The following is a 14,331-nucleotide window of genomic DNA, read 5'->3' as shown; positions in this document are numbered from 1 at the left end:
TATTTATTATATGTCAAATATTCAACAGCCACAATGAAGGATTCTAATAAGATTTGATCTTTGCCCTAATGGACCTTATGGGTTATAACTGTTTTTCCCCAGAGTCACACTTTTAGGGATAAGACCTGATATATGCAATTTTGAAAGACAAAGAAAATCAATTTTATGACTCAGTGGTTCTTTGCAGGCATTCACACAATAAAAATAGAAAAATTCAAGTGGACTAGGGAAAATATTTTCTAAGAAGACATGTTTCCCCCATGTTGGGTAAAAAGAAAAAAATTGAGTTTAATATTAAAAATTAAAGTTTACTTATAAAATACAGGACATAGAGAAAAATGTACTTCTATTTTTCTTTTCTATAGGAGAAGCTAAAACTTACTTATGAGGAAAAGTGTGAAATTGAGGAATCCCAATTGAAGTTTTTGAGGTAAAGTGAAATCGTCCATTTATAGTCATACCAAAAGCATAATGATCTTAAAATATATTTGAATGTTTGCTGAACTTCTAGTTTTAGTCATTATCAGACTTACTTGATGACATTTTATATACACTTTAAAAAATTTCCTCAGATTATTAAAGGATAAAAGGCCTAAAATTGAGTTCTTTTCCAAATCACATTCCCATGTCTTCATCAGTTGTAAAATATTTGTGTTTTCTTGTAGAAATAAGAATCACAGCCGGGCGCGGTGGCTCACGCCTGTAATCCCAGCACTTTGGGAGGCTGAAGCGGGCGAATCACGAGGTCAAGAGATTGAGACCATCCTGGCCAACATGGTGAAACCCCGTTTCTACTAAAAATACAAAACTTAGCTGGGCCTGGTGGCACGTGCCTGTAGTCACAGCTACTTAGGAGGCTGAGGCAGGAGAATCGCTTGAACCCAGGAGGCGGAGGTTGCAGTAAGCTGAGACCACGCCACTGCACTCCAACCTGGCAACAGAGTGAGACTCCATTTCAAAAAAGAAAAAAAAAAGAAAAAGAAATAAGAATCACTAACTGCTCTTATAGAAATTATGATATTCAAGTAAAATAATGAAAATAAAGCACTTTAGTTTTCAAATTATTAGTATTTTTTCTCTGTAGATAGTCTTCATCTAATTTTAAAATTGCAATGATAATAGAATAGTTTGAGTATTTGTATACATGATGAATTTGAGTATATATGATGAATATTCATGTACTTTTTATAGAATCTATTTATTAGAGATCCCAGTAAGACCTATATATTATAGATTAACCATTAGTGATTTATGTATAATGAGTAGAAAAAGACAGCAGGAATTAATATTTTTGTTGTTAAATATTATTTTTAAATAGTAGTAATGAAGTAATTTTAAATCAAATAAACTTTGAAATATCATTTATAATTTTATTTTAATAAGTCCAATTTGAAATTTTAAAATCTTCCAGGCCATAGCCTATCTAGAGACATAACTAGAGTAATACTAAGAGCCAGAACTCAGCTGATTGTGGTGGCTCACGCATGTAATTCCAACACTTTGGGAAGCCAAGGCGGGTGGATCATTTGAGGTCAAGAGTTCGAGACTAGCCTGGCCAATATGGTAAAACCCTGTCTCTACTAAAAATATAAAAATTAGCTGGGTGTGGTGGCACACATCTGTAGTCCTAGCTACTCAGGAGGCTGAGGCAGAATCACTTGAACCCAGGAGATGGAGGTTGCAGTGAGCCAAGATCATGCCACTGCACTCCAGCCTGGGTGACAGAGGGAGACTCCATCTAAAAAAAAAAAAAAAACCGAGCTGGAACTCATAGCTTTCACTGTACATGGTCATTTATTTTTTAAATGTTCTTATGTTTTTCATAGATTACCCTGATTAGTTTTAGGATTTCTCTAGAGATTTTTACTTTTTTACAAAGAAATGTTAACATTTAAAAAATACTCTAATTTTTGCTTTCTTGCTTTTTGTCCTATTTTATTTTATTTTGATTTTATTTATGACTTGATTCTTCAGTTTTTAAAGTGATGTATTTCTAGATCATTGTACTTAAGGGAATGTGACTTATTTTGTTTCATTCAGAATCCAGATATTTCATCTTTAATTACATTAAAATACCAACTTGTAACGAATTAGACTTTGTTCTCTGAATCCTTCTGTTTCTTCATTTTCTTTTACTATAATTTAAGATTATTTAAAGAGGCATTTTCATAAATAAATAAAATCAGTCTTCTTTTCAACTTTCTTTTTAACTTTCTCTTTTGCCATTTCTAGTAACCAAATCTACTTGAGTGTTTTGAGTTTGGAGCTGACCAAAATTAGTAATGGGGACCCTTTGACTTTGGAATGTGCTTCCCAAGTTCTTTTTATAAAGCCTTTGAAAGTCAGACATTCCCTACATGATATTGAAAAAGAAAACTTATCATGTTGGTGTTATTATTTTGGGGATAGGGTAGAAGCAGCTCATTTTTCTTCCCCTCAACTTTGGAATGCCATTCCAAAGTTTTTTTTTTAACCCTTAGATTGCTTGTGGGTCTTTTGTGCCTCTCCTGGGTTGCTTGAAAGCCCCCAAAATCTCAACAGTTGTCTGACAGCCAGGCTGTTGGCTTCTCCTCTGTGACAGTGAGCCTGTTAAGATGGCCACAGCCCCTGAGCATGGAGACTCTGACAATGACAACAGAGAGTAGACAGAGATGGAGATAAAGTTCCTGCCTTCAGTAGTCTTATTTTTCAGCTATAAAGTTTTTTGTTTTTGTTTTTGTTTTAAAGTACAAAAGAACCATCTAGGCAAGGAAGCTCAGTCACCAAGGTGACTTTAGCACAGCTTTACTGGGATAAGGCAGGAAAATACAACCCATGTACCAGTCATTTAATCCTTAAAAAGTCACCTTGGAGAAAAACCTCATCCAGAGGTGAGCTGATAAAGTAAAAACAAACAAAAACTGCACCCACACCCACACTTACACCACCCCGACCCCCACCATTCCCCAGCCCTTTCTTTAGCAGCCTGTATGTTTCCAGCTAATAGCTACTACCCCTGAAATCTTATGACTGGCAAGTTCTGTGTAACTTCCTTCTGTAACTTACTTTCTTTTGAAACAGATCTTTGTAGAAGTTTGTCGTTAGATAATTATCTATCTAACAGTAATGTTTTCCTCCTGAAGAAAAATGGGCAGTAATAAACTAGTCAAGGTTAAAAATCCATGTTTTTTTATGTGAACTTTTAGGACACTCTAAAAATTTTAAGAGATTAATGCTTGAAATAGGGTATTTTCCTCACCTCAAGTATGTTGTCTTATATTACCCCACCCTTTTTTTAAGGAAAATGATTTGGGATTTATATTTGGAGTTTTATTTTTGTTTTGTGGTTAATATAACATGAATGGAGGTTGGATCCTGGGAGAAGAGAGCCAGTATCAGGCAGATTCTAATCTACATTAAAATCTTACAAGAACCTAAGCTAATTATGTAATTTATTCAAGTCTCATCATATTCAACGTGTCAATTAGAATCACCACACCAAAGTTTCAGGGTCGTGGTAAAAATTAATAAGGCATTGGATGTAAACTAAAGCATAAGGTGAATGCCCATAAACGATAGTAGTAGTTAACATTATGATGATTCATTTTAAAGTCATGTAATTTTACCTGGCCATTTTCTAGAATTTTTTCACCCTCTTTTTAGGAACGACTTAGCTGAATATCAGAGAACTTGTGAAGATCTTAAAGAGCAACTAAAGCATAAAGAATTTCTTCTGGCTGCTAATACTTGTAACCGTGTTGGTGGTCTTTGTTTGAAATGTGCTCAGCATGAAGCTGTTCTTTCCCAAACCCATACTAATGTTCATATGCAGACCATCGAAAGACTGGTTAAGTAAGTATGCTTCTACGCACACGGAGACTTTGGCAATATGGAAAATTCTGCCTTTAAAGGGGCATTGTGTTCTTTTAGCCCTATGCTAAGTCACATGTGATTATTGTTAATCTTCAAATACAATGGATTTTAAAAGGTTCCTTCATTATAGCTTCCTTGAAGACAAATGGGTGGGTTCTGCCATGTCACCATGTCACTTTGAACAGAAACCATGCCACTTTGAACAGATAATAGTATCTCTTGGTTTCAGTCCATCTTCAAGTGAGAGAATTGAACTAGACAGTTCTTTATGATTCTGTCCAGTTCTATGAATCTATGATTACAAATCTAATACTATTCTTAACAAAACTGAGTGTAATAGAAATTCCTTTGGTTTTGCCATATCTTGGATTTTTCTGCTGTACTTCAGGTAGAATGAGTTATTACCACATCTTCATCATGTGTCTGTTGTAAGGAATATTATAAGGACCCACTGTATCCCACTATTGATATTTGAGGGTTAACTGAGAAGAAGTTACAGATGACCTTTTGTGTTGTCCAAGTTTTCGTCTAAGCTGAGTGAAACAATTCTCTTTGTACATCTGTTTTGTTGTTTTCACTGTTCCAGAGGAGGCCTTTTCCTGTGAAAATTTTATTCTGTGGAAATTGAGAATTATTATGTAATATAGAACCCAGTGGTAGTTTATAGTGTATGTTCTTCCATGCCCCCTATTTTTCCTTGTGCTCAGTGTCACCTCTCTCTATCTGCTGTGCTCACTTAAATAACCCCAGATCACTTCCTTTTAGAAGAAGTCTCTCATCAGCTCTGCCCCATTTTGTCGTCAACTGACTTAGGTTCCTTTCTTCTGTGGTCATTAAGGTCAGACCGATTTTGCTCCACGTCCTGACCTTCAACAAATTCCTTTTCTTCTCCGAGCCTGGCATCTTCTGTTCTTTGGAGGAAAATACCTGCTTCTTCAGATTTAAGACCTTTTTGGGATTTTACTAAGGCAGGTTAGCCTGTGACCAGAAGTACTGCTTTTGAAACTGACTGCTTGGGTTCATATTCTGGTTCTACTGCCAACTTACCATGGAACCTTGCAAAAGTTACTTAACCTTTTTGTGCCTCAATTTTCTCGTTTTTAAAATGGTGACGTAAGTACCTAACTCATAGAGTTACCTTGAGGGGTCACTAGAGAAAACCTATGTAGTACTTAAAACACTTCCTGACATATAGTAAATGCTCAATAAATATTAAAACCATTCTGTACCTTCTATACTCCCAAGAATGATCAATATGTCTTGTAGCTGTGATTTCCACACATGGCTAACTCACTCGGGTGGGGGGTGAGTTGCTGTTGTTTTCGAGTTGGGGTCTCACTCCTTTGCCAAGGCTGGAATGTAATGGCACAATCATAGCTCAGTGCAACTTTGAACTTCTGTGCTCAAGCGATCCTCCTGCCTCAGCTTCCTGAGTAACTGCAGACATGTGCCGCCACACCCAGCTAATTAAAAAAGTTTTTTTTGGTAGAGATGGGGTCTCACTATGTTGCCCAGGCTGTTCTTGAACTCCTGTGATCCTCCCACCTCAGCTTCCCAAAGTATTGGGATTACAGACATAAGCCACCACACCTGACCTAACCTACTGATTGTTATATGAACATAGAATTTCCAGTGTGGACTGACTGGTAGTTTTTTATGTTTGTTTGTTTTGTTTTTGTTTTTTGAGACGGAGTCTCTCTCTGTTGCCAGGCTGGAGTGCAGTGGCGCAATCTTGGCTCTCTGCAACCTCTGCTTCTCGGGTTCAAGTGATTTTCCTGCCTCAGCCTCCCGAGTAGCTGGGACTATAGGCGCCCACCACCATGCCTGGCTAATTTTTGTATTTTTAGTAAAGACGGGGTTTCACCATGTTGGCCAGGATGGTCTCGATCTCTTGACCTCATGATCCACCCGCCTCGGCCTCCCAAAGTGCTGGAATTACAAGTGTGAGCCACCACGCCCGGCCCGACCGGTAGTTTTTATGATCTATACTGCTTGGTTCTGTTTTTGTTAAGTATTTTAAGTATTCAATATGTTGTTAATTTATTCATACAGTCTCAATATAACTATTAAATATGTATTAACTATTTTCAGATACAACTAACAAATGTAGTAAACATTTATTATATGTCAACGACTGTGCTAGGCAATTTAAGAACATCATTTTAAAAAATCTTCAAGCATTCATGAGGTAGATATTATTACCCCCGTTTTATAGCTAGGGAAATTGGGGTTCAGAGAAGTTAAAAATTAGCCTGTTTATATTTGAAAAACAAGAACAGAACTGTACCTTACAAAAATAAATTCATGGTGGTTTAAAGGCTCAGATACAATTCAGACTATAAAAGCATTAGAAATAAATATAAAAAATATCTTATAGTTGTGGGTTATAGTCCTAAGGATGACGTGAAAAGTGGAAGTCATAAGGGAAAAAAAGATACATTTGTTTTTTTTAAAAAATAAATTCCCTTACAATAAAACATTACATATTCAGTTAAAAGGCTGAGAAAAAATATTTGCACTATACATGACAAAAGACCAATAGAATAAATTTCCTTTGAAACAAAAAGGACAAGCTGCCTAGTTGCAAAGTAGGTAAAGAATAGAAATCAGTGAGCAATAAAAGAGGAAGATGTCAGCATATGAAAATGTATTTATTCTATTAGTATTTGAGGAAATACAATCAAAAAATTAAAGAACAACCCATCAGACTGACAAAATAGAACAAGATTGATAATTTCAAGAGTTGGTGAGGTCATGAGTACACAAGTATTTTCACTCTGCTGGTGGGTTCATAAATTGGTGGAAATACTTTGGAAGTAAATTAGTCCTGTCCATTCATATTCAAATTGTGCATTTCACTTTTCAAAATCTACCCTCAAGAAAAAAACTCAAGTACATGCATAATGGGGTATGTATAGGGAATGCTTTTTGCAGCATTGTTTATAATTATGTGAACAACCTAAATATCGTTCAAAGGAGAGTAACTAAACACGGTTTAGATAAACTATGACATTTTGTGCATAGTATGAAAAACGGAAGTAGTTCTATGTGTATTAATGTTGGACCATCTCCAAAATATATTGTTGCAAGAAAACAAAACAAAATGGCTAAAGATAAATCTAGTATGAAACCTTTTGTATTTTTTAAGTCCATATACAACCATACTACATTTTTCCCCTTCGAGGTTCATAGATATGCACAGAAAAATATTTGAAAGTGTAAACACCAAATATTTAACAGAGATTACCACTAGAGAGGTGGACGAAGGCAATGAAATTGAAAGGGTGTCAAATAGGCCTTTAACAATATTGGTAACTAATTTTGCAAGGAGAATATAATTTAAAAATTAATTTTAGAAAGAGGAAAGCATATTAAAAGTTGCACATAAAAAGAGGCAGGGCTTAAAACTAGGTAGTCTAGCAAAACTAATAAGCCAGGCACAGTGGCTCATGCCTGTAATCCCAGCACTTTGGGAGCCTGATGCAGGAGGATCACTTGAGGCCAGGTGTTTGAGACCAGTCTGGGCAACATAGGGAAACCCTGTCTCTACAAAAAATTTAAAAATTAAAAAAAAAAAAAACTCAGCCAAGAAATAACAAGTTATTATGTTGCCTTTTATATTATCATTCTAGATTATGAAAAAATATTTTTAAAGGAAGCTATAATGTTTCGGTTACTTCCAAGCCTGGCAGTCATTCAGAAATTAAGATTCTTGATCAGTTATGTATTCCTTTGTCTCTATCCTAAATTTGAGCTCTTAGCCTCTTAAAGTAAATGTCAACCTACTTAGTTCAATTTTCTGCCTTGTCAGCATATCATTGTCTCATGTTCTGCATTAATGACAGAAAGGATATTAAACCTATTAACACTGAGCGGATTCTGCTTTTATTGTCAATGAATTCTTCTTCTTTATCATTCTCTTGGCCTAACTTAACTAATGCAGAGTGCTGAATATTGAGTGCTATGCTAACTTTGAAGAGTGTCCAGCACCTTTTGGGTTTGGATTTCTAGTTTTATGTATAGTTAGAAGCCTGACCCCTCCATAAGCTGTTATCATATTACCTGAATGACTTTAACATGGAATGTTTAAAAATGATACCTTAAATATGATAAATCAAAAGTTTCCTTGTAAATGTGGTATTGTGACAGCAGCTTTCAGCTCCTTTGTTGCATCCTTTAGCGTTTACTATTTTGAATATACATTCATGAAACAAGAATGGCTTGATGGCCGGGCATGGTGGCTCACACCTGTAATCCCAGCACTTTGGGAGGCTGAGGCAGGTGGATCACTTGAGATCAGGAGTTTGAGACCAGCCTGGCCATCATGGTGAAACCCCATCTCTACTAAAAATACAAAAATAGCTGGATGTGGTGGTGCACGTCTGTAATCCCAGTTACCTGGGAGGCTGAGGCAGGAGAATTGCTTGAACCTGGGAGGCGGAGGTTGCAGTGAGCCAAGATTGCGCCACTGCACCCCAGCCTGGGCAACAGAGGAAGACCCTGTCTCCAAAAAAAAAAAAAAAAAAGAATGGCTTGTACAGTTGACAAGGAGGAGATCAGGCATGACTTGGAGACCAGGCCACCCATATGTTTCTGGTGGTTTCTTAGGACTCAAGGACTTTTTGGAGAATATACTTAACAACTGTTGATGACATTGGATATATTTTTTATGTTGATTTGAAGTCTTCATATTGTTTCTGACCTTTCGCCTTTCACTTGGCCTCTTTATGCCATAAGGGAGGTAAGAGTAACAGTAACCTCTTTTTCTTGCTTAATGATCAAAGTACCTTCACATGGTAATCAAGATGGACCTGCTTAAATTCCTTTCTGTAGCTCACAGTACCTTGGAGAAGTTTCACTATACTTTTCAAAAAAGAGAAAAAATTCCAAGGGTACTTTTCTGGGGCTTTAGTCCAGCTTGTGATTTTGGAGTGGATCATTGGCCTGCTCTGCATAGCTGGCTTTAAAAGACTACAGCAGGAACTTCCCAGAAATGAGGAACAAAGAAATGTTGTAGTCAGCCTTCTAGACTTTCTTTTTAAAAACGGTGTAGTAACACTTATTAGTGATGCCTAATAATGCTTAAAATTAATAATAACTGGAGTAATTTAGAAATTATAAGACATTTCTTAGCCACTCCACATTTCAAGGTGGAGCTCATGCATATACATTAGACCAACTTTTTTGCTTATAAACTTGGCTGAGATTGTTAAGGGACTTTCTCAGTCCTTTTGGCCCTGATTGCTGCACTAAGTTTCTTAAATATTACATGCTCATTAGTGCGTGTAAGTACATGCTTTTCACCCCAGAACACTCATGATCTTTACGTCATCTTTCTGCCTCAGCTGCTCTTTCATCTGGATCATGGAATGTTGCAGGGTTAACACAGTGTTGCTGGCTTTGCGTCAAGAAGCTCATTGATTACATTCATCAACACATTCACATGGTGTTTCCAAGCACTCACAGAACATTTGCCATGGAGGGTGGTAATTTGGAGAACTGCCCTTTCACTCTCACATTGATATGCCACATGTGTCTGTACAGCTTCCCATTGTGAGAGCCTCATTCAGGTGTGGCTCTGGGCTGGACCTGTGGACTGCGGGATCTAGAGCAGGACTGTAGCTAACTGGGCAGTTACCCTGGGTGGCTGGAATCGGCTGTTTCTGAAAGGCAGATTATATAAGTAGCACTGTTAGTCCCAGGGGATAAGTGGGCTAAAAAATGAAAGCTCAGACAAGATGAAGCCAGATGGCCACAGGAATGGAGTAGGAAGCAAGGCCTTGTGTTGAGGAGAGGGGACTGCCAGCCCAGGGCTCTTTCTAAAAAAATTATTTGTGGGGTTGCTTGCTGCTATTTGTTATGTGGACTGGCTGAGTCAAAACAAAACCAAACCAAAACCAAGATTTAGTAACACCTGAGTGAATGAGATAATCCTAAATTGCCAAAATGACTACCTACCTGCAAGCTTCCCAGGTGGGCTCAAAGCTACCTTGAAGCATGCGTTGCATTTGCCTTACAGAAAGGAGGAGTGTGTCAGCCCAGTGGTTACGTGGAGTTTGAGTGTAATCGTTTTGTGGTCTCACTGTGGAATGATGGGCCTAACAAGACATCTGTATATTGGAGTTTTATCTTTGATAATTTTCTGTGGTTCCATAGTCTAAATTTGGTGAGTTAATATTCTGAAACACTTTTGAACCAGAACGACTGAACTCTAGTTTCTAATTCAAAATAGGTAATGTTTTCAGTTTAGATCATGAAATATTAGAACTGAGAGGGAGCTTTACCTCACCTCTTTTGACACCATCCTATAGCAGACTCTTTATTCATTTATTTGTTTTCTTGTTGTTTATTCTGTTGAGCATCTACTGTGTGACAAACACTACTCTTGACAAGAGGATATTCTGAAAAGAGATAAAGTCTATTAAACATAAGTTTCCCATAAGCAGCAAGTTTGTTAGATTTTTATCCTGTTGTGGATCTGTCTGTTTGCATACTTATAAACATGGAGCTTTTTTGATCATTCTTTTTTGAGATGGAGTCTTGCTCTGTCACCTAGGCTAGAGTGCAGTGGCACGATCTCAGCTCACTGCAACTTCCACCTCCCAGGTTCAAGGAATTCTTATGCCTCAGCCTCCCAAGTAGCTGGGACCACAGGTGCGCACTACCACACCCAGCTAATTTTTGTATTTTTAATAGAGACAGAGTTTCAGCATGTTGGTCAGGCTGGTCTGGAACTCCTGACCTCAAGTGATCCGCCCACCTCGGCCTCCCAAAGTGTTGGAATTACAGGCATGAGCCACTGCGCCTGGACTTTTTTGTTCATTCTTTTTCCTTGGAACTTTGGCTTTGGTGACTGCATGGTATCAGAAACAGATAAGAATCTCATTGAATAGTTACTTTTGCTCTTCATTAAGTCTTAGTGATTTAAGAAAGGTGACTGTAAGATGCCTATATTGACTTGCTGTCCTTAAAGAGTGAATTTTTCTTTTCTTTTAGAATCATAGATCCTAACTGGATTGTATATCCTTGATAAAGCTAGACCCCTTTTACGTAATAGAACTTTTATGGAAATGCAAATAGACACATATTCAATTTTGCTGGTGTTTATTTTTTTACTTAACTAGGATAATTTAATCTTGCCTTGATTCTTCCACTTTTTAACATAGTAATTGTGTTTGATTATATTCGATTAAAACAATTTACTTCTTTTTTCATTTCCTTGGAAGAAAAATTATTTTTATCAATTTAAAACAAATCAGGAAATTCTAAAGTGAAGATCACTCTGCTTCCATGAATTTTATATTTGCAGCAACTTATTCTTTTTTAAACAAAAAGGGCTTTTATGAAACTGCTAATAATTGTAACTTTGTTCAGTATTACATGTTTCTTCAAATGTGGCTGCTTTCCAAATACCACAAATAGTTTATTTTACCTTTAAGAGATGTTTTAAATTGAATCATTGGTTAATTCTGAAAGTAATTCAAGCAGAGTTTATAATCCTCTACACTATGACTCTTTAAAACTTGCTAATTAAAAAAAAAATCATAGTTGGCCCTTTTCTCATAGTTTAGACCTTGGCAATGAAAAGGAAACTGCAAGCATTTATTTCAACTGAATTTGAAACCGTGGTTTAGTCTTCAACTCTTTAACAAAACAGGGAATACCATGTGTAACAGTCCAGCATACATTTTTTGCTTTTTGTGTCTTGAAAGTTTCCTGCCTCACTTTCTCTTTGTCTACTGGATATTTTTATTCAGTTGATAAATTGCAAATATCCTAGAATATTTTATATGGGACTTATTTAATCAATGAGATTGTATCCTTGCTATTTTACATGCCAGAGCATTTTGGCATTTGGTTCACTTCTACTCCCAATAAACAGCTTGGGATAGAGTACTTCTGAGAATTGCTGAAGAAGGGTGGGTCTTGGCAATGATCAAACCCAGTGGGGAAAGATTGTGTTAAATTGTGAATGTTATATGCATAGCCAGGAGATTGGAGGAGTTCAACAGTACTAATCATTGAACAACAACAAGTGTTCATAAGTCACTGAAAGAATGTAATTGAAAGAGAAGTGCAAAAAAGAGGATTGTGGAGAAAGATAAAAAGGAAAGGACATATATTTGTTCAAGTAAATGAGAGGAGAATCTGCTGCATGGACAAAGCCTCAGTCCTTCCTTAAAATGTTGACTGCTACCTTGATTTACAATTCGTACCTTCCCTACTTTGCTGCATTTTTCCTTTTCAGCACCTCCCCCCACTTTTAAAAAACTAATTTGCTCTTCTCTGGGCTTTCCCCTGCAGCCCTCTCCACAATAGATGATTGTCCCGCACAGATGCCGTCCTGCCACGAAGGCTCTTAGCCTTTCTGGCTGCTCCACCCACCGCTCGCCAAGTGAGGACAGAGGGTCTTTCTCTGGGGTGTGCTTTATTTCATATGTGCTCAGCCGGCCTACCCTGGCTCTTCTAATACATATTAATGCTTTTCTCTCCCTGACTTATGAGGACAGGATCGTTTGATCATTTCTTGTTTTGAATGTTCTTTTTGTGCTGACAGAGAAAGAGATGACTTGATGTCTGCACTGGTTTCCGTAAGGAGCAGCTTGGCAGATACGCAGCAAAGAGAAGCAAGTGCTTATGAACAGGTGAAACAAGTTTTGCAAATATCTGAGGAAGCCAATTTTGAAAAAACCAAGGCAAGTCTAATAAGATGCAAATAAAAGTGTCTTTCTTTTTTTTTTCTTTTTTCTTCTGAGTATTTGTTTGGTTATTCTTCTATAACTAAACTCTGTTTTTCAAACAGACAAAGTGAATTATCAATCTGTTAATGTTGACTTTTCTGAATTAAACAAATTTGCTATTTGGAGAATTCTTACTCCTCTGCAAATAGTGTTGTTGTATCACTGTTCAGAGAATGTAGTACAGTATAATACTTTGAGAGATCTATATGCTTAATCTTTTTATTTGCTGATAATTTGCAATGCTGCAAAAATCTTAACACCCAGGCATTAGTTTGTATATGTTCGTATATGACTAAAGACAAATGTTTTTCCTCAATAATTGGGAAGTTTGGAGAAAATCCAAATATACCAAAGACAATAATATATACATATTTAGTAGCATTTTTTTTTTTTTTTTTTTGAGACAGTCTTGCCCTGTCGCCCAGGCTGGAGTGCAATGGCACGATTTCGGCTCACAGCAACCTCTTCCTCCTGGGTTCAAGTGATTCTCCTGCCTCAGCCTCCCAAGTAGCTGGGATTACAGACACGGGCCATCATGCCCAGCTAATTTTTGTATTTTTAGCAGAGATGGGGTTTCACCATGTTAGCCAGGCTGGTCTGGAACTCATGACCTCAGGTGATCTGCCCACCTCGTCCTCCCAAAGTGCTGAGATTACAGGCGTGAGCCACTGCGCCCGGTCTTAATAGCATCTTTGAGTCTGGACTTACTGTAAGGTAACTCAAACATATTTAATGAGAATAACAGTTTATACTTAGTGATCAGACGGTGTTACAGGCACTTTGAAGAATAGGAGGTTACTGTTGATTCATTACTGTATTTGGGGGCCACACCGTAATCCGTTAAAGTTGCATGTATTTTCCCTAGACACACTAGCATACAATTCAAGTTCTTAATGGCCACGTGTAGCAAATATTGGACAGTGAAGATATAGAGCATTTTCATTATCATGAAAAGTTTTGTTGGATAGCACTGGTCTAAACCATATACGAATCTCAGTGTTTTATTAAAATATTAGGGCTACATTACTGAGTATATGCCCAGAGGAATATAAATCATTCTGCTGCAAAGACACATGCATGTGAATGGTCATTGCAGCACCCTTCACAATAGCAAACGTAAACAATGGAATTGATGGAATCAACCGAAATTGACGGAATCAATCTAAATGTTCATCACTGACAGATTGTATAAAGAAAATATGGAACATAGACACCATGGAATAGTATGCAGCCATAAAAAGAGTGAGATCAGATCTTTTGCAGGAACATGCATGGAGCCAGAGACAGTTATCCTTAGCAAACTAACGCAGGAACAGAAAGCCAAATACTACATATTCTTACTTATAAGTGGGAGCTAAATGATAAGAACTTATGAGCACAAAGTAGGAAACCACAGACAGTGGCATCTCCTTGAGGATATAGGGTGGGAGGAGGGAGAGGAGCAGAAGAGATCACTATTGGGTACTGGGCTTAATACCTGGGTGATAAAATAATCTGTATAACAAAACCCCGTGACATGAGTTTGCCTATGTAACAAACCTTCACATGTACCCCCGAACCTAAAATAAAAGTTAAAAAAAAATTAGGGCTATTCAATTCTGCATTAAGCCTCTTGTCAGCCATTGCTATGTCCATTTGTCTTTATCCAGTTCATCCATAACTCTTCCCATTTGACCCTCATGGCTTCTGAAACTTAGGTTCAGTTATGACCAAACTCCCCAACATACTGTTTCCTCAG

General features: G+C 37.2%; 1 protein-coding gene across 17 annotated transcripts in view; it reads left to right on the top strand.

The window, feature by feature from the left end:
• The window catches only part of SDCCAG8 (SHH signaling and ciliogenesis regulator SDCCAG8), a 245,554-nt gene that overhangs the window by 48,599 nt on the left and 182,624 nt on the right, over positions 1-14,331 (top strand). For 16 of the 17 annotated variants that reach the window (XM_055380726.2, XM_004028678.5, XM_055380741.2 and 13 more), the window contains 3 exons: positions 366-430; positions 3,643-3,831; positions 12,410-12,548. In XM_055380726.2, coding sequence (XP_055236701.2) covers positions 366-430; positions 3,643-3,831; positions 12,410-12,548 — 393 coding nt within the window. The remainder of the gene's footprint in view (positions 1-365; positions 431-3,642; positions 3,832-12,409; positions 12,549-14,331) is intronic. The other variant, XM_055380734.2, reaches the window with a different exon arrangement.

This window comes from Gorilla gorilla, chromosome 1, assembly GCF_029281585.2.
Source record: "Gorilla gorilla gorilla isolate KB3781 chromosome 1, NHGRI_mGorGor1-v2.1_pri, whole genome shotgun sequence".
NCBI classification, from domain to species: domain Eukaryota; kingdom Metazoa; phylum Chordata; class Mammalia; order Primates; family Hominidae; genus Gorilla; species Gorilla gorilla.
This window is presented reverse-complemented; position numbering and strand designations above follow the sequence as displayed.